The sequence below is a fragment of the Colobus angolensis genome, unplaced genomic scaffold (assembly GCF_000951035.1).
Source record: "Colobus angolensis palliatus isolate OR3802 unplaced genomic scaffold, Cang.pa_1.0 Scaffold372, whole genome shotgun sequence".
In the NCBI taxonomy this organism is placed as follows: domain Eukaryota; kingdom Metazoa; phylum Chordata; class Mammalia; order Primates; family Cercopithecidae; genus Colobus; species Colobus angolensis.
This window is the reverse complement of record NW_012117066.1, coordinates 901,184-922,320: the sequence shown is the minus strand read 5'-3', so window position 1 is coordinate 922,320 and position 21,137 is coordinate 901,184. Positions and strand designations below refer to the sequence as shown.

Below are 21,137 nucleotides of genomic sequence, written 5' to 3'. Positions count from 1 at the left end.
TCAGATATTTTATAATGATTAGATGGAAAGGCCCCTTGTAAGACTAGTATTCTAAAGATTCAGGGATTTGGTATTTTCCTTTCCTCCTCATAAGATCTGTTTTATTTCTTGAGTTTCATTTTGCAGCTACTATTCTTAAACATGTCATATTCATAGTGGAATATACCCACTGATCATCAGGACAAGGCCTCTAGTAATTTAGTCATATGTGTAGGTTCAGGATTATTATTACTAATTAGCTAAGCAGAAAAATTATGACTTACTGTCTTGGGAATTTACTAAGACCTGAAAATATTTATGGAATTTGCTGGAAGTCTTTAACCTGGCTGCCATGGGATATCTGCTAAGAACTGAAACGTAATTTCATTGTTTTATTTAAAGTGTCAGCAAAGAGGCCTTAAACAGTAAAAATCCTCAACTCCGTAAAGAAGATGAACCAGCATGGAAACCTGTGAAGTTAGCTGGGCCAGGCCAAAGAGAGGTAAGTATTGGGTCTTGTTTATCTATCTTTTATGCAAAAGAGATGTACATTATTTTGGAAATTGTTATTCTTGTAGGTAGAGCACCTCATCTACCCATTTACTCCCAAGTGTTTTTAGAGAAAGAAGCCATGGGCTGAGATTGTTATAATTATGGAGGTGTACTCCAGGCAGGGAATGGTGCGTAAGAATCCAGTTGCTAAGAAAAAGAAGGCAATTTGTGCAACTGACTTTGTTGACTTATTATGGCAGTGAAAGATGACTTCTTTGGCTATGTAGAACAGTGTAGATTTAGCTTTCATTCTAGTCCTTCGTCCAGAGTAATGTATCAAATTCCTTTTGGTCATCCCTGTCACTTCTAGTGGAAAGGGCATGGTGGGGTGGAGGGATATTTCAAGAAATTCATGAGCCCTCTGATGTCTTTCATTGGCATCATCTCAAAAAGGAAAAAAAACCCAAACATTGTTGTGTTATTTGTTTTATCATTTGGTCAAGCAGGTTGCCAGACCGGCCCATAAAAAGAAAGCTCGAATGGCGCGGACGCGCTCCGATTTCTTGACTAGAGGTACTTTTGCCGATGGGGAGGGGGATACAGAGGAAGATGATTACGATGACATTATTGAGCCCCTTCTCTCCCTTGACCAAGCTTCTCACTGTGAGCTAGGGCCTACACCCAGCCTGGATCAGGCCTCTCACAGTGACTCCGAAATGGTAATTTTACAGCCATATAAGAAAAATAGCAAGCAAATCTGATGGAAATAGTCTTTGCTAATCTAAAGCTAACCTTCACAGCTTCTTCCCATGTAATGGTTTGTACATGGGAAACCTCAGTGAACACAGCAACTAAGCTAAACCTTAATTTAATAGAACTCAAATAAATGGCACTTTAAAAAGGTATAAATTAGGCAAAATTAAGATTCTTTGACTTAGCACTAATGTAGAAATTTTCCATGTTGTATCTTAAAAGGTCTAGAGCAGTGGTCCTTACATTTTTTCTGTAAAAGATCAGATAATAAATATTTTAGACTTTGTGGGGCATATAGTCTCTTTTGCAACTACCTAACTTAACAACTTAACTCAGCCACTGTAGTGTAAAAGCAGCCATAGACACTAAGTAAACAAATGGGCATGACTGTCTTGTAATAAAACTGCAAAACCGGACAGTAGATTGTATTTGACCTGTTGTCCATAGTTTACTGATCCTTGGTTTAGTTTACTGATCCTTGCTCTAAAATAATCCAGTAGCTTTTAGCTACAATGCACTTTTACATTTTTTGCCTGTAAACTTGCTTCCTCCACCTCACTTTTCACTGATAAGAAATAAACATGAATTTTTAAACATACAGGGAGCAAAAAGTGTCTTCCTGGACCAACCCAGCCAAATAGAAGGCTATATGTAATGTGAATTTGCATTAATCACACAATATAACATTGGTGTTGCGTTTGAATAAAGCTGCACTATTTTAAGCTAAGAATATAACTATATCATCATCTCAGCCCAAATCAGGTGTATATGTGGTTTGACAAGTATTAGTGTATTGATGGGTATATTAAGACAAATAGTTTCATTTTGGAATTGTCCTAGAAATATATAATGTAAGGACCATATGTCTAGTATGAACCAAAACATCACTGATGAAGTGGAGTGAAATAACATTTTATTTCCATGCATATCTGTAACTGTGCTCTCTAATATTCTTTTTTTTTTTTGAGACGGAGTCTCGCTCTGTCGCCCAGGCTGGAGTGCAGTGGCCGGATCTCAGCTCATTGCAAGCTCCGCCTCCCGGGTTCACTCCATTCTCCTGCCTCAGCCTCCTAAGTAGCTGGGACTACAGGCGCCCGCCACGTCGTCCAGCTAGTATTTTGTATTTTTAGTAGAGACGGGGTTTCACCGTGTTAGCCAGGATGATCTCGATCTCCTGACCTCGTGATCCGCCCGTCTCAGCCTCCCAAAGTGCTGGGATTACAGGCTTGAGCCACCGCGCCCGGCCTCTAATATTCTTTAGTGTCTGTCAATTATTGGAGAAAAATTTTAGAATGATCTTTATTTGACTCATTAAATATTCTATCTTTGAACTATTTTAAGCTGTTTGAATTGTCAAAGATCTAGTTAATTGAAATTTCTCCTATTGTCCAGAATGACCTCGTTATCTTTTTCTTTTGTTGGAGGTATACCCAGTTTTTAAGTGACAAAACTGATGTTTTATGAAGGCAAAAACAACAAAAAGAGAAGAATGCAGGACAAGTCCCCTGATTGGATAAATGAGTCATTAACCTGAGCCGAACTGTAGGATTATAGAAATTGGAAACATTCTGTGTATCTGTTAATATATATAATTAGAGCCAAAATCTTCAGTGTAGAATAAAATAACAGCATTTTGGAGGTACCCTGTATTTGAGTTATAAATAAGGAAATATACTGTGTTATCTGATTAACAGTTAAATATGAAATTATGTAATGGAATAAACTAATTTTAATGAGAAGTCCTGCTTTGTCTAGTATACATAGATTTATTGTTTGCAGAAAAACTTTGGCATTTATGACTGCTGTTTTGTTCCTGAGAGTTTCCTTTGTAACAACCCTTAGTCCTTTTGGTGATAGACTTTTTTTACACCGGGAACTTTTACTGAGATGAACCAGGAAGTTGGGCTTTCTGCTTGGAGCATTCAGCTCCTTTCAGTGTTCTAGCCTCTGTTCACCTGCTTGACGGTCACTGCATGCCAGTAGTTGTAGAGCACTTCCCTGCACAGTGTGTTAGTCATGTCTCCAGCTTTCTCCTTTCCTTCTCTTTCATCACGAGCTATTTTAGGAACAGGTGGTGGTGCTTGTTTCTTATGGACACTGCATGAAGAAGCTTTGCTTTGTAGAATATGTGGATAGATACTTACTGGGGTTGGGGATGGGGTGGGTAGGAACAATTTTTAAATGTGTTTCTCTTTTTATTTATCTTGAGAATATTCCATGTTCTAACATTATCTGATACTGTGAAGATGAAGATGTATTGTGTCTAAATAAAATCTGCTATCTCACAATCCAGATATTTTCTGGATTTTAAATGGATTTGATTTTCTAGGTCCATGGAGTTTTAAAAACTGGATTTTTTTTTTTTTTTCTGAACAAACTGATTTTATTACTCTGAAGTGTGTCATTAAATCTTGGAAGAAATTGCTGTATGACCTTTCTAATTGTGAAGTAACTCAATCTAATGGGATAAAGACTTTCACAAATGAAGGAGATTTCATAAGCATTACCTGTTGAGTTTCTAAATTATTAATCAGTTGTTACCTGCTCTAGGAGGGGAAACAAGTGTAGTAGTTTCCCTCCTTAGTGACTTTGGTGTTTTTTAACCTCTTACTTCAAACTGCCATTTGAATAACTGTTTAGTTTCTGTATGCTGCTCTCACTCCATTTTTATACACACCATGTTGGCATTTATTCAAGAAGAATGGCATGTTCTGCTAAACATTTTTTTTTTTTAAGTAGCTTTTATATGTTTGTTTAGTGTCTCCGTTTTCTGGATGGTAAGCGGGTTAGTAAAATCATTTCTCTTCCTTTTATAGGATTAGTATTAGAAACATTATACTTTTCTCTATACAGTTTTCTTTTATCATCCCCCAAATTTAAAGCAATCATCTCTATGGATATGACTCCTGAATAGCTCTCCAGAATTTCAATCTTCATTACTTCCAGCATAGTAAAATTAAGTTTCTCATTATTCCCCCCAAACTGCTGTCACTTCTTATATTCCTGTTTCTGCTGTTCTCTGAGATACTCTCTAATCCTTATCTGTGTTGAATTTTCTTTCTCTCTCATGTCTATTCCATGGACTGCCAGAAAAACCTTTGATCAAACAAAGCTGTTTATTAACTTATTACAGTAAGAGAAAACCCACTTTGACTGTGTCTTGGTAATATCTCACAGGGGAGAAGTCAGAAGAGGATATTCATAAAGTTTTAGGACCTGGGCTAGGTGATTTTGAGATTGGTCTTGCATAGTAGAAAACTGGTTGTTACTGAGCAAAGTTTATTACGTAAGAGTTTTGGATTGTCAGCCTTAAGACAGCAGCCACACTGTTGACTATACACTTACTATTCATATGTGTATTTTATTCCTCTAAAAAAAATCAGGACCAGTTTATAGCATTGAAGTATCTGTTCTTTGAAGATTTGGCAGAATTTTTTTATGAAACCACCTGGGAGTGGTACTTTTTTGTGGTGTAGTTCCTTGGTAAGTTTTTCTTTTTTTTCTTCTAGGGAAATTTGTCTTACCTTTTATCTGACAGGGTCAATTTTGGTAAACACTTTTTTCTTATAAAATTATCAATTTCATCTAACTTTTCAATTTATTTGCATAGAGGGCTGGAAAGTAAGAGCTGGGCACAGAGGCATGTGCCTGTAGTCCCAGCTGCTCAGAAGACTGAGGCAGGAGGATAACTGGAGCCCAGGAGTGCAAGGATGCAGTGAGCTGTGATCGTATCACTGCACTCCAGCCTGGGCAACAGAGCAAGACCCTGTCTCTTAAAAAAAAAAAAAAGATTTGTTAGACTCAAACAGTACTCAGTCTAAGGCTAATTATTCTTGACTATTGAGGTGAGATCCTCTGTACACTTTGCCCAGTGCCCTGGGAATCATAAAGTTATATCCTCTGGCTCTTGGGCATAGACACTGTTACTGACCTTTTGTGAGTGATGGGCTCAGTTACCTTTAATCCTTTGAAGTGATCTTTTTCCTGGTCTTGGGTTGTTTTCTCATACAAAGTGTTGATTAGTACTCAAGCTGCATATTCAGTGTGGACCTTCTGTAGATCTCTAGAGTTCTGTCTTTGTTCTTCTCACTCCTCTCCAGTACTCTGTCTTTTGGTCTCTAGTCATCATGTTCACTTTGGACTTTCAGCTTCATGTGTTCCACTCAGAGTCTGTCAAGTTTCACCTGGTTTCCTTCTCTCTGCATCACGGCCTAGAAACTCTCAAGGCAGTAAGATGGGACAAGTGTAGGACATACTTCCTTTTTTCCCCATCTCTCGGGGATATCTGTCCATTGTTTTAAACATTGCGGTTTCATATTATTTTGTCTGGGTTTTTTGTTGATTTCATGTAAGAGGGTAGACCAGATCCCTGTTACTTCATCTTTGCCAACTTAGGGTATTTCCTCTTTCTGTTTTTTTTTGAGACGGAGTCTTGCTCTGTCGCCCAAGCTGGAGTGCAGTAGCCAGATCTCAGCTCACTGCAAGCTCCGCCTCCCGGGTTTACGCCATTCTCCTGCCTCAGCCTCCAGAGTAGCTGGGACTACAGGCGCCCGCCATCTTGCCTGGCTAGATTTTTGTATTTTTAGTAGAGACGGGATTTCACCGTGTTAGCCAGGATGGTCTCGATCTCCTGACCTCGTGATCCACCCGTCTCGGCCTCCCAAAGTGCTGGGATTACAGGCTTGAGCCACCGCGCCTGGCTTCCTCTTTCTGTTAATAAGGCCATAGTCATGCAGTCCAAAAGACTAAAGAAAGAATATTATAACTACAGAAAAATGAAATATTAGGAAATGACTTGAATAGATAACAAGAAATTCTCTCCTCAGGGACAGGATTGTCTTTAGTGGGACACATTTTAAACAAATGGAACAAGAACTGCCAGTTAAAAATCAGGTCACAGTTTGATAGCCTTATAAGTTGTTTATAATTTAGACCATTAATGATAGTAATGAGCCTTTATTCTTTCGTCTTTTGGCTCTTTAAAAATCATTGTATATTCCATCTCTTTTAAATTATTGATTAGATACATGAAGAATTTATAATAGCAAGTTAAGCCATAAAAGTAATAGCCACCTTTTGGGATAAATAAAAGGAGATTTGAAAAACAATAGTTAGCGGTCTAGATTTATTAGATCCTGCATCTTTTGTCTATATCTTTAAATGGTTTTCACTTTCTTGCCTTTCCACTTGAGATTCCTTTTTAAATTGTCAGAAAATATGAACTAGATCCTGTTTATTTCATTGACCAAGTCCTCTTTATTTCAGATTACTTTATATAGAGTTTTCAGTAGGCTCTATTATTTCAATGAATCTCTGAATAATATGAATGTTTTTGTGTGTTTTTAAATAGCTCAAGTAATTCTATAACCTGAATTTTAATTACAGTGCTATCATATATTTACTTGGCATTAAATCTTTCACATATGTAATTATTACAGACATCACAGCGATTTTCATCAGTTGATGAACAAGTAAAGCTTCATAAGACTATGTCTCAAGGAGAGATTACCAAGTTGGCAGTGAGACAGAAGGCTTCAGATTCAGATACAAGGTATAAAGTATACATAGAATTAATAGGGATAATGTAATTTTATTTGATAATTGACTATAGTTAAGTACTGAGCTTTTTTAAAAAACCGGAATTGATAGGCCACTTTTGAAATTAGCTTATTTACCAATTTTTCAAGAAATGGTAAGTACCTACTGTTTATAGGCGCATAGTAGTTCAGATATGTATTGAAGAGAAGAAAAGAAAAATTTCCCTCAACCCTCATAAGTTCATGGTTGGGACAGAATCCTGTAACAAAAGACAGATTAACAAGAGAAAAATATGCAAGTTAGTGCATATAGTACATGCACATCATACAGAGGAAAAGTAACTCAAAACAGTGGTTTAGGAATCTGACTTATACATTGTCTTCAACAATGAACAGTAAATTTTAGAGAAGTGACAAGACAAAGATAAGCAGTTTCAGGCTTCCAAAGGTGACAACAGTGTGGGAAGGTAAATTTATGGGGAAACTAATGGAGTAAAGTTGGTAGATTCCTCTGATGTCATTTCTAGGTGATAAAGGTCTACACTGTCTCCAATGATTAACTTCTGTCCTTGTTGGTAGAGAGGGAAGAAAGAACACCTTTACAAATTTATATCCTGCTTTTAGGGGAACAGGAGGATAGAGAGCTTTTCTGCATCTACTTCTTAATTGCCTTTAGCTTAAAAATATTTATCTCAGAGAGGAATACTTTGGGGTGGCACATACTGGTTCCTTTCAATATAATGAGCTTTATCTCCCTCTATACTTAGCAGTATGATTTGGGGAAAGTCTCCAAATCGTTATATGACTTATGGTATTTTGTTGTAAAAGAGGCTGAGACTAAATAAGATTTAGTGTTATTTAGATGAGACTAAATAGGTGCGAGCTTTGGACTTGGATTCTGTTCTGAGGTAAGTATTTTAGAAATGGAACTGAAAAGGACTTTCAGGAGATAATTCTTTTCTCTTTAAGAGAGCTCACGGAATTTTTATTTTTCAAATAAATATCTTTGTCCCTCATTATGTTGTATAAGCATTTGGGCCTCACTGAAAACTTACAAGATTATGTTGAAATTTTTCTGGTTCATAACCATATTAAAGACCACTTTTTCACTGACCGTAGAGGTATAATTTAAGGTAACCCAAATCCAGAGCAGATAATACTAGAAATCAAATATTGAGAAATAAGATATAACACAGTAGAAGAACATACATCTGGAAATAATAGATTTTGTATATTTAATTTCCACATCCTCCCCCACAATTGCTAAAATGACAAAATCTACAAAGGACTATTCTCCCCTTCAAAAAAACTCAGAAGTGTAAACAACTGCAATAAAACTATAGAATCCAAAAAGTAAATGGACTTTAAATTTTAAATATGTTAATACATACAAGAAAGCCAAATCCTAATCCAGCTAAGTAAAGCTGAGAAAGATACATCTAACTGGTTGACCTTACCTAATTATAGCAGAACAAGAAATTTATTATCTGGAAAGTATAAAACAGAGTATCTCTGGATCTGGAGTTTACTAGGTACAATTGAGGGCTGGGGCACATATTTGGAACATAGGGATTTAATGACTGTTTACATACAGAATGTTAAGATTTCCCAGCCTTCGTCATTTCCCATACCCTCTGAGCAAATGGTTCAAAGAGGTTACTATCAGGAGCTCTCCCTGCAAAGTCAGCCAACCAGATAACCCTATAAGGCAGACCATATTTTAGCAGCCCCACCAAGGCACATTAGAGCTTCCAAGCAGCCTTTTTTTTTTTATCCCTACTTTAAATAATAATCACATACCACTGATAACCATACATTTGAGGAAATACCTTATATTGAAACCAAAACTAACAGATAAAATACAACTTGGAAGAAATCAACTATCCAGGGAATAGAACACTTCAAGATAGACAACTATAACTATCAACAGACCTTCTGCATAACAAATACAGTTGTATTCATGAAACCAAATGGTGTATGAAAGAGAAACATTCATAATAAAAAGAGCTTTTGAAAATTAAAAATATGATAACATAAAGGAGCAACTCAAGAATCAGAAGGAAAGTTGAGGACATATCTCAGAACGTTGAGCAAAAAATGAAGAAATGGAAGAGATAGGAATATTAGAAGCTCCATTCAGGAGATCCAGTGACCCAATGGTAGGAACTTTGGAAAGATAGAACCAAGAAAATGGAGGATAAATTATTAATAAAATAATTCAGCCAAATTTTACGGAACTGAAGGACATGATTTTCCAGATTCGAAGATGCCACTGAATGCCCAACATAATGGATGAAAACAGACCCATACCAAAAGACATGTTATGAAACAAAAGAGACAAAAGGAATCATTGTTATAATGATGAAAGTAGCTTTTCAGATAACAACTGCACAGCAAGCAATGAGGGAAACCACTCCAAATTGGAGCAAGTTAGAAGGCTCTGGGAGAGATTTTTTTCAATAAGATGAAACTGAGAAAGTACCTAATATATTTGAATGTATTAAGAGTCGATACAAATGGGGAAACACGTGGAGGTGAATTGTATATAGAAAATGAGCAAATGAAAAATCAAACAGTTTTCATGAGCAAATTTTTAAAATCCTCTAGAATAAAGTAGATTGTTTAGGGAATTACATCCCTCAACTGTGAATATTATTTACATAATAAAAATAAATAGTATTATTAAAAGCAAATACTGAATATTGATCTAACTAAAATTACAGTACAATTCTTTCAGGAGCACATGTTTGTGGTGGGGTTAGGACTGGAATGGTGAAACATGCCTAATCATCATTTGTGGCATGATAGTTACAGAAGCACATTAAATATCAGAAGAATTAGTTAAAGCAATTCAAAAGTGTTGCCTCTAGGGAGCAGAAAATGGGGTGAGCATGGTGGAGAGATACTGTTGTTTTTAGTAAGTCATGTAGAACAATTTCTCTTTTTAATGTATAAATGTATGAGTTTAGTAATAAGCTTTTTTTAAAAAAATTTTATAAAAAAGGAAAAGAAGAAGGAAGAAAGAAAGAGCATGGGCTTCAAAACCAGATAGACTTGATTTTAACTTCCATCTCCATCAGGCCTCTAAGCCTTAGTTTGCTCATGTGTAAAGTAAGGATAATAATACCTGTTTATCACAGTAGTTGTGAAAATTAGAAATATCGTATGTAAGGCATAGTGCTTGTCACCTAGTACGTACTCAAAAATTTTTAATTGAATGAACAAATGAACAGATAAATTAATATACAAATAAACCTCCAACTGTGAGGTTAGAATACATAATATACGGTCAGTAACTACATGCCATTGTTATCGCAAGGTACTTCTTTGATGTATATTATGAAAGTGTATATAAGCACTAAGGCAATACAATATAATAGATGTGGTTCTGAATTTTTCACTCACTGTGAAACTTTCGGAAAGTTACCTAATATTTAAGTCTCCAGTTTTCCACCTGTATCATATTTATACTAGTTTGTTAAAAGCAAAGTTGTTACTATCATCTGGTCTTTAAGAAAAAAGAAAAATTGATATTATAATTAAATTTTGTAAGCACTGTGCCTAGAGCATGATACAAGTTCAAATAAGTGACTGTTATTAATAATACTAATAACTCATGAATATAAAATAGTGACATTAAAGCTTTTATTTTGTACTGGTGAGTGGAAAGATTTAAAATTCTGTGTGCATCATGATAGCAGTGATATAAAACTTGCCATACTTATGGATGAAGACTGGAAGGAAATGACAAAAAAAGGTAAACTAATGTTTTTTAGAGTGGTAGGATTATTAGTGATTTCTTTAAAAAGTATTTTCTTTGTTGTTAAATTGTGTATATACTAAATCCAAGCTGGATGGGGGACAAGAATGAAAAGAAACCAGTTTGGGAATTAGAAAACTTGAGTTAGAATTCTAGCTCCACTGCATTGTGGCTGTTTTATTTTAGAAAAATTATTTAACTTCTCTGGGTTTTGCTATTTCTATATTCAAGATGTTTCCTCATCTGAATATAGAAATAACAAAACCCAGAGAAGTTAAATAATTTTTCACCTTCCAGGTGAAGTTTAAATGCAAAAGTAAAGATAAATATACTTGGCCGGGCGCAGTGGCTCAAGCCTGTAATCCCAGCACTTTGGGAGGCTGAGACGGGTGGATCACGAGGTCAGGAGATCAAGACCATCCTGGCTAACATGGTGAAACCCCGTCTCTACTAAAAAAAATACAAAAAACTACCCGGGCGAGGTGGCAGGCGCCTGTAGTCCCAGCGACTGGGGAGGCTGAGGCAGGAGAATGGCGTGAACCCGGGAGGCGGAGCTTGCAGTGAGCTGAGATCCGGCCACTGCACTCCAGCCTGGGCGACAGAGCGAGACTCCGTCTCAAAAAAAAAAAATAAATAAATATACTTAATTTAAATGTGAAGCTTAAATGAACTAATATACATAGAAGATTTGTAAAGCTTAAAGTGATATATACAAATATCACTGAGATACTCTAATTTCCATTTTTACCTTTATGTCTTTAAACAGACCTCAGAGAGCTAAGATGAGATTCTGGGCCAAAGGGAAACAAGGGGAGAAGAAGACGACCAGAGTGAAACCTACTACCCAGTCAGAGGTTTCGACACTCTTCACAGGCGCAGATGTGATTCCAGCTCATCAGTTTCCAGATGGTAAAAGTGACGAAAGAGTGGAGCTTATGTTCATAATTTCTGTTCACTCTTTCCAAAAGTTTGCTATTCCTGTAGTATTCATAATGTCAATTCTCTTGGCTGGATGTTCTAATGAGATAGGACCAGCATTGTTAAATCCTTCCTTAACTAAAAAATAAAGTTACATTTTTCCTACAATAGAAGTTCCCAAAAAATGTGTCGCAAAACAATGAAGCAGCAACCACCTCAAAAATGACTATGTATCGTAGGTTAGTCTTAGTTTTCTAAACTGTAAAAATGTAGCCATTATTCATTCATTTAACCTATGTGTTACTGGTTATAGCTAATAGCAGCTAATATTTTAGTGCTTACTGCATGCAAGGCACTGTGGTAAGCATGTTATGGTTATTAAGTCAGTTGCTCCTCACAACAGTTTTTTGAGAGTTGGTATGCTTATTATTCCCAATTTATGGATGAGAAAACTCAGGCACAGAGAAGTTTTTTTATTAGGCTAGGCACGATGGTTCACACCTGTAATCCCAGCACTTTGGGAGACTGTGGTGGGCAGATCACATGAGTCCAGGAATTCAACACCAGCCTGGGCACATAGTGAAACCCCGTCTCTACAAAAAATATAAAATTTAGCCAGGCATGGAGGCATGTGCCTGCAGTCCCAGCTACTTGGGAGGCTGAGGTAGGAGGATCACTTGAGTCTGGGAAGTTGAGGCTACAGTGAGCTGTGACCACACCACTGCACTTCAGCCTGGGAGACAGAGTGAGACCCTGTCTCAAATAAATAAATAAAAAAGAAAAGTTATTTATGTATGTACATATGGTAACTGGAAGAGCTAAGAGTTGAATCCAGGCAGTCCTGCTCCAGAGTCCACGGTCTGAACCACTATGTTGTATATTAAGTACTTGCTATATTTCAGTATCTAGCAGATGCCTGGCACTTTATAATAGCTCTTATTTTTCAATTTTAGAGACAAAGTCTCACTGTGTTGCTTAGGCTGGAGTGGTGTGATCATAGCTCACTGTAATCTCTAACTTCTGGGCTCAATCTGTCCTCCCACCTCAGCCTCTCAGAGTGCTGGGATTACAGCCATCAGCCACCATGCTCAGTCCCATAGCTCTTATTTTAACTTTCTGGGCATGCAGCATAACACATTAGAGAAGTACTCAACAGTTAGTTCATCTTTCAGAAAACTGACCTCTCTAAATGGGAAAATTACTTATTCTCCATGTTATCCTAATGTTAGAAGATTACCCCTTCTTCTCAAGCCCTTTTCTCAGGTATGCCTGAGAGTTGTTAGCTACTACGTGAAGATACCAACTATCTTCAACAGGGATATACATCCAAGGTGGGTATATGGTAATGTGGGTGAAATACCAGCATTGACTAAAATAGAAAGAGGTCCTTGAAAGAAAGTTTAAGGCAGGATAGAACAGACCCAGTTAAAATAAGAAACCAAAATCTTCCCATATCTAGGATAAAATAGAGAAACAAGGAGGAAAGATCATCAAGCTTCCCAGAGGGATGGATGGGCTTGAGCTCTCTATGACAGAGGAAAAAATGGTGGAAAGGTAGTTAGACCCCTGTTTTTGTATCTTACGGCTTTGCTTCTACCAGTTGACAAATGGATGTGGATAAAACCAATAACAAGTTAAATGAATACTACAGGTTTGGGAAACTGGGAATTCCCTGCTATTGAGTGACTAAGGTGATCAGTTTCTTTTATCTGGTTGACAGTCATCATTCGAAGTTTTTTATTTCCCACAATTATGTATTCTTTGCTGCTCATTCTCAAGAAAGAAGTATAAACTCTAATTGAAAATTCATATTATAAGCAAACTTTGTTGTGTGTTTGCTTCATAATGACACATGTATAAAAGTTAGGATTATAGTTTTTTGGTGGTAGCCCTTGTTTTTAATGCTAATATGGGATTATGGATAATTTCTTTAATAAATGTTTTATTAATAAGAAAGATATTGACTTTGCTAAATAAATAGATACTTAATATATCTAAGCTGTATAACAGAATTAAAATCAGTTGATATATGTTTGAATATAGTTGTAGCCTATATCTTTTTATTCTTTACTCTCATGTCATAGTTGAGATTGGGTTTGTCTCAATTCCTGTGTGAGGTGGTATTTAGCATGTAGGAGGCTACTTTTTTCCTTTATTGTCAAAGTTAGTTTAGATAGAATCAGGATATACCATTGGACAGAAGGTAAAGAGCATACACGTTGGGAAGACAAGCATGTGAAATGAGAGGAGGCCAACATTCTCATCAAGCTCCAGATAGGACTTTGGCAAATCTGGTCTAGTTCTAAATTGTAATGGGCTACATGGAATCTAATTTCTCCATTGTAAACATTTGCAGAGAAAATACATTGACAGTTATGTGGGGGATGTTTAAGAAAATCCTAAATGCTGAAGAGACCCAAGCAGAAGTAAGCCAGTTGAGTTACTTGGCTCCTTAACAGGTTGCCAGCAATCACCAAATGTTATCACAGAAGTATTCAGGACTTTAGACTGTAGTAAAGAAATAATAATAATTATCAAACTCCACTAGTTTGTTGGATTTGTATATAGCTACACATGTTGTTTCAAACGTGTAGCAAAGCTATGACTTTGTTAACAGTGAGTATTTAATATGCTAGTATGGTTATATATTCTCTTCTTTTCTTTGGGACTGAGGTCTTTGGGATCTAACTTGGTGTCCTGCAAAGCATTTCTATCCAGGTTTTTAATATCAGACCTCAGCTTCTTGGGAGATAGGATATCGTTTCCCTTCAAAAAGTGGTAATTTTTAAATACATTTTCTGTACAAATGTGCCGTCTCGATTTATTGCTTAGCTGCCTGACTTCAAACATTAATGTTACTTTGCTTTTCGTATATTTGCATGTTTCCTTCAGTGACTTACTAAAGGAACCTTAAAAAGAAGGATGTGAAGATTATCAATATATTTACTAAATGTGTCCTTTCGGGTCTTCTATCTTGAATTGTAGAATTAGCTCAATATCACCCAACACCTCCTTTGAGCCCAGAACTCCCTGGCAGTTGCCGGAAGGAGTTCAAAGAGAATAAAGAACCTTCTCCAAAGGCTAAGCGCAAGCGAAGTGTGAAGATTAGCAATGTGGCTTTGGATTCTATGCATTGGCAAAATGACTCTGTCCAGATCATAACAAGTGTCAGTGATTTAAAAAGCATGGATGAATTTCTTCTGAAAAAGGTACACTTTATTTGCCAAGTTAGGCCCCTTAGCAAGTCTGTCTATGGAATACTTGTGTATATCAGGATATATCTTCTAGATACCAAAATTACATAGGCTTCCATGCTTTAGATGGTCTGTTCTTTACCAGAAAGGTGCAAATAATAGGATATGCATTAGTCAGACTGGGTAGACAGGATTTAAGGTTGTAGGCTTTAGTAGTGACTTTAATTTTACTAAAATTGTCCCATTTCATATGGGAAGGTACAACTTGTTGCCTGCAGGAGTTTTCTTGTAACAGAACTATAGAATCATACAATGTTAGAAGGGACCTTAGAAATCATGGATTAGTAATTATAGTTTGACTATCTAGTCATGCTTTTACCTGAGTTCTATAATAGCCTGTGACTTGCACTTTGAGGACAGTCATTGTGGAAGAGACAATACATGGCTACTGTTGTATTTACTTCTTTTCAATTAGTTGATTGTGTACCAAAACTGGTTTTGTGGTTCCCAGATGAATGACCTAGATAATGAAGACAGCAAGAAGGATACACTAGTGGATGTTGTATTTAAAAAAGCCCTGAAGGAATTTCGGCAGAATATCTTCAGCTTTTATTCATCTGCGTTGGCGGTGAGTTGGACTGTGTTAGGAGATATTTAGTAGTTCAGCATATGAAAAATTTGACAGTGCTGTAGAAGATAATACAAAAGCCCTGATTCACAAGAGATTTCTCCAGTTCCTTGTTTTTGTTTTAGGGATAGACAAGGAAAAACGTACTGAATGGTTTCAGATTAAAAGCTTACTTGAATTTCCTTGAGTAGCTTTTTCCCACCTTACAGCTGTTTTTTTTCGTCTTTTAAGATACTGACTTCAGATGTCCTGGGTATGATTCTGTTTTTCCCTGTGACTTTTCATAATCCTTTTAGCTGTATTGCTAGGCTATAATGTCTAATTTTCCTGTGTGAGGAATGCATTATATGTTTTCTTTTAATGGAATTAGGGCAGTTAGTTTATGGTCACTGATTTCTACTTATCAGTTTATATCACTTTGAGATTTACTTTATACTTTCACATGATATTGGCCATGTTTTAGAACATTTATTTTTGGTGTGTGCAATTAATGCTTTGGTCTATAGAAGCATTTGTGTTTATGAATTATCATATTCTGTAAAATAATTCATATTTTATTGGCTTTTCATTGTTCAATATATTCACTGTGAAGAGAAAAGTCAGGAAAACTTCTAAGTTTATACTCTACTTGGCTGGGTGCAGTGGCTCAAGCCTATAATCCCAGCACTTTGGGTGGCTGAGGCAGGTGGATCATGAGGTCAGCAGTTTGAGACCAGCCTGGGCAACATGATGAAACCCCGTCTCTACTGAAAATACAAAAATTAGCTGGGTATGGTGGTGTACACCTGTAATCCCAGCTACTGGGGAGGCTGAGGCAGGAGAATGGATTGAATCCATTCAATGGCTTGAGGTGGAGGTTGCAGTGAGCCAAGATCATACCACTGGACTCCAACCTGGGTGACAGAGCAAGACTCTGTCTAAAAAAAAAAAAAAAAAATTCCAGATCTTATTTAAATAAAAGAAATTCTATTTCAGTTCTTGCAAATAATACGATGTTACTCTGGTCATGTCACTCTTCTTTGGAAAAATAAATTGGTTACTTAATATATCCTTAAGCAACAGTTCAAGTATTCATTCTTTCAATTTTAGAGTAGAACCATCTAAACAAGGTTCATTTCTGGGGAGGTAAGTAATTAAGAGGGATGCAAATAACCTTTATAGCTACATAAAATTAAAAAGTCACATTTAGAAGAGAAATTCTCGAGACTTCCTCAAATTATTACAGTTCGGTTTTTTACTAAAATTTAACATGTTTTATTCTGCATTCATCCCATACTAGAGTGGGAGTTTACAAATGCCACATGATCTCATGGGCATGCTCATTAGAAATTGTATCAGGATCCTCATCTTTATTCTAAATACTACCCCATTACAAGTGTAACCGTTCCTCTATATTTAAAGAGTTTCTTTATAAAACCATACATTTCTTTTCTTATTGCTTATAGATGGATGATGGGAAAAGCATACGGTATAAAGACCTCTATGCACTGTTTGAACAGATTCTGGAAAAGACAATGAGGCTTGAGCAGCGTGATTCACTGGGTGAATCTCCAGTGAGAGTTTGGGTCAACACTTTTAAAGTGTTTTTAGATGAATATATGAATGAATTCAAGACTTCAGATTGCACAGCTACAAAGGTAAATGTGATATATTTTGATCATTAAAAGGATTTAATTATGAATTCTTTTTAAGAGCATTTGGGACATCTTATATTTGAGAAAAACATTACAGGGAACATGTCAACTTAGCGCCACTTTAGATCCTCCAAACTTAATTCTGTCTTAAATTTATCAGACCATATTTTCTAAACCATCTGCAATCAATACATTGTTCACTGAGTTAAAACATAGTGTTCTGCCCTCAAGATTATACTCTTAGCTTTAATAGGGATCGGGGTGGGGCGCTGGCTCATGCCTGTAATCCTAGCACTTCGGGAGCCCTAGGTGGGCAGATAACTTGAAGTTAGGAGTTCGAGACCAGCCTGGCCAACATGGCAAAAACCCGTCTCTAGTAAATACACAAAAATTAGCTGGGCATGATGGCAGGCACCTGTAATTTCAGCTACTCAGGAGGCTGAAGCAGGAGAATCACTTGAACCCAGGAGGCAGAGGTTGTAGTTAGCCAAGGTTACGCCACTGCACTCCACCCTGGGTGGCAAAGCGAGACTCTGTCTCAAAAAAAAAAAAAAAAGATCAGTATCTGAATTTGCTTTTGAAAAATTATAGTTAAAGATGTGATTCATTGTATTACCCAGTGGCCTCTTTATAAAAACCTACAAATTATATTTATTCTTGAATTAGGTTTTAGGAAAATATGTGTTTTGGGAAGTCTATATAATAATAATAACCTTTTTATTTTATTTTGAGTGCCCGTTATAGCCTGGAATTGTACTCGGTGTTGTATATTTTATTTAATTCTTGCTTCAGCCTTAATTTTTATAAAATCCATATTACAGAAGAGACATTAGGCTTACACAAAGTTATCAATGTATTTCTTTTCAGTACCCCAGATGAAATAATTAGATACCTATTCACATCAAGAATACCATCAATATTTTGTATTATGTTCCATTTTATTTTTAGTTATTCTACCTTATATGTATTTAGATTTCCAAAACCTCTTCAATCCCATTTTTGAAGTTGTCATATATAAAAAATTTCTGGAAAGTTCTTCAGTTCCAGATTTAGGTTAAGGTATTTATTTTATGCTGAAGAAGATTCTTAGTAGGCTTGTACTGCCTTTGTTTTTAAGTTAAAAAGTTGGGTTTAGATTGTTCTGTACTGGCTGGGCGCAGTGGCTCGCGCCTGTAATCCCAGCACTTTGGGAGGCCTAGACGGGTGGATCACGAGGTTGGGAGTTCAAGATCAGCCTGGCCAACATGGTAAAATCCCGTCTCTACTGAAAACTACAAAAATTAGCCATGCGTGGTGGCAGGCACCTGTGGTTCCGGCTACTCAGGAGGCTGAGGCAGAAGAATCACTTGAACCCGGGAGGTGGAGGTTGCAGTGAGCCTCGATCGTGTCGGTGACAAGGCGAGACTCTGTCTCAGAAAAAAAAAAAAAAAGATTATTCTGTACTTTGGTTATCAGGAAATGTCATATGTAAAAGAGTTTTTCCATGTCCCAAATGTTACCTTTTTGTATATATATTTAGCTCCATGGTAGTTTTCTAGAGCTAAAATATGGGAAGTAAAATCTTTAAAACAATCGGCTGAGCACAGTGGCTCACGCCTGTAATCCCAGCATTTTGGGAGGCTGAGGCGGGGGGATCACAAGGTCAGGAGTTCGAGATCAGACTGGCCAACATAGTGAAACCCCGTCTCTACTAAAAATACAAAAATTAGCCAGGTGTGGTGGTGCGCACCTGTAGTCCCAGCTACTCGAGAGACTGAGGCAGGAGAATTGCTTGAACCCGGGAGGCAGAGGTTGTGGTGAGCCAAGATTGCACCACTGCCCTCCAGCCTGGGCAACAGAGCGAGACTCCGTCTCAAAAAAAAACAAAAAACAAAAAAAAAAACGAAAAGAAAAAAATCGGCTGGGCGTGGTGGCTCAAGCTTGTAATCCCAGCACTTTGGGAGGCCGAGCAGGTGGATCACGAGGTCAGGGGTTTGAGACCAGCCGGGCCAACATGGTGAAACCCCGTCTCTACAAAAAATACAAAAATAGCCAGGTGTGGTGGTGTGTGCCTGTAATCCCAGCTACTTGGGAGGCTGAGGCAGGAGAATCACCTGAATCTGGGAAGCAGAGAGCCTAGACTGTGCCGTTGCACTCCAACCTGGGTGACAGAGCAAGACTCCGTCTCAAAAAAAAAAAAATCAATTAATGATCAATTAATTAATGATTAAATAATAAAATATTTTATTTATAAAATAAAATAATCATTTAAATTAATGTGGTGGCTTCTGGGCAGAACTGAGGTTTAAAAAAGAATAATCTCTATCCTTCCGTTCTGTTGCTGTTATTGGCAATTATGTTTTATCAGATTTTAAATTTTTTCTCACATTTGCTTATTAGCACTGCACAGAACCTCTTGGAGAATAAAGAAATAACTATTGTGTTACCTGTTGAGCAAGTACCTCAACATTTGCAATGAAGTAAGAAAGTATGTTAGTCTTTGTTATCACAATTTCTGTATTTCTCCTGTCCCCCTGTCAGGTGCCAAAAACAGAAAGAAAGAAAAGAAGGAAAAAAGAAACGGATTTGGTAAGTTATAATCTGTTTTTTAAATTAAAAAAGTAATTTTCAGATCAGTTATCTGAGGTATATCATACAATATTTACGTGCATATATTTATGAAATAAGTTTATCAGGTACCTAGGCAATAATCATATTTATACCTTTACAAAAATTTAGAATGATTAGATGTGACTGGACTTGTTATCAATGATAGCTGGCCAGGCGCGGTAGCTCACGCTTGTAATCCCAGCACCTGAGGTGGGTGAATCACTTGAGGTCGGGAGTTCGAGACCAGCCTGGCCAACGTGGTAAAACCCCATCTCTACTAAAAATACAAAAAAAAATTAGCCAGGTGTGGTAGTGGGCGCCTGTAATCCCAGCTACTTGGGAGGCTGAGGCAGGAGAATGGCTTGAACCTGGGAGGCAGAGGTTGCAGTGAGCCGAGATTGTGCCACTGCACTCCAGCCTGGGTGACAGAGTGAGACTCTGTCTCAAAAAAAGAAAAAGAAAAAAAAGTACAAGAGCTAAACACTGTATAGAAAGCTACTATTTGTATATGTTTTTAAAAATTTTAGTATCTGCAGTCACACACAGACATATACACACATATAAAATATCTGGGAGTATACTGATAGGAGTGATTATTTCTATGAAGAGGAACTAGACAGATTGGATACAGAGATAGGAAAAATACTTATTTTGCTTTGTGTACCTTTTGGTCAGGGGTTTATATTATATCCATTCAGAATGAAGTAATTTTTAAATTGACATATATTTTATGTATTTTGGGGGTACGTGTGAGTATTTGTTACATGAATAAAATGTATAATGATCAAGTCAGGGTATTTGGGGAGCATTCACCTTGAGCATCATTTCTGTGTGTTGGGAACATTTCAAGTCCTCTCTTCTGCCTACAGAATAATTTTAAATGAAAATTTTAATGAAAACAACTTTAATGTTAGAGTTTAGTAAAGGAAAATAATGTTTGTGTGATTTATAATTAGAAGAGTATCTGTGAGAGAAGATGTTATTATCTGGGAATATTTGAGATAACATAAAATAAGGCCATATTATGAAACTAGGATGGACAAACCATGAGTTGAGGTATTTTTTTCCTTCCCCCCTTGATTTGTTTTAAGTTAGTTGATTATTTACTTAATTTCTTAAGAAAAAAAATGACTGCCAATCTTCTTGTGCCAGTATGGTTTGATACAGAAAATAGTGTCAATCAGGATTAATGACATTCTTGGTCTAGTTCTGTTTTATCAGCATAATTTTTAAAAAATTTGAACTAAAGTTTTTTCAATTGAGAAAGTCACATAAACATAATTTAAAATTATATACATTATAAAGTAGACCTCTTCCCCAGCCCTTCTTCCCAGAGATACTGTTACCAGTTTTTTGGTGGTATTCCAGAAATAGAGTGTCCCTATAAAATCATTTATATATAAATGATTATATATATTTTAGGCACATACATATTACACATGTATTCCTCCTCTGTTTTCAGGATATTCTGAGTGGAATTATGTTGTTACTTTGTTTATAGTAGATTTATTTATTACTGGTTTTAATTTCTTTAAATTCTTTATGCTACTGGGGTTTTTGTCCTTAGATAAATTATTTACATAATTATTATTATTATTTTTTTTTTTTTTACTTTTTTCCATACCTTTCTTGTTTCTTTCTTCTTTCTTTTTT

The 21,137-nt window shown here is 36.5% G+C and overlaps 1 protein-coding gene across 1 annotated transcript in view; it reads left to right on the top strand.

Moving 5' to 3' along the window:
* The window catches only part of MYO9A (myosin IXA), a 260,868-nt gene that overhangs the window by 176,152 nt on the left and 63,579 nt on the right, over positions 1-21,137 (top strand). The window contains exons 26-33 of the mRNA XM_011953817.1: positions 382-481; positions 975-1,190; positions 6,663-6,775; positions 11,288-11,430; positions 14,425-14,648; positions 15,145-15,261; positions 16,707-16,898; positions 19,416-19,463. Coding sequence (XP_011809207.1) covers positions 382-481; positions 975-1,190; positions 6,663-6,775; positions 11,288-11,430; positions 14,425-14,648; positions 15,145-15,261; positions 16,707-16,898; positions 19,416-19,463 — 1,153 coding nt within the window. The remainder of the gene's footprint in view (positions 1-381; positions 482-974; positions 1,191-6,662; positions 6,776-11,287; positions 11,431-14,424; positions 14,649-15,144; positions 15,262-16,706; positions 16,899-19,415; positions 19,464-21,137) is intronic.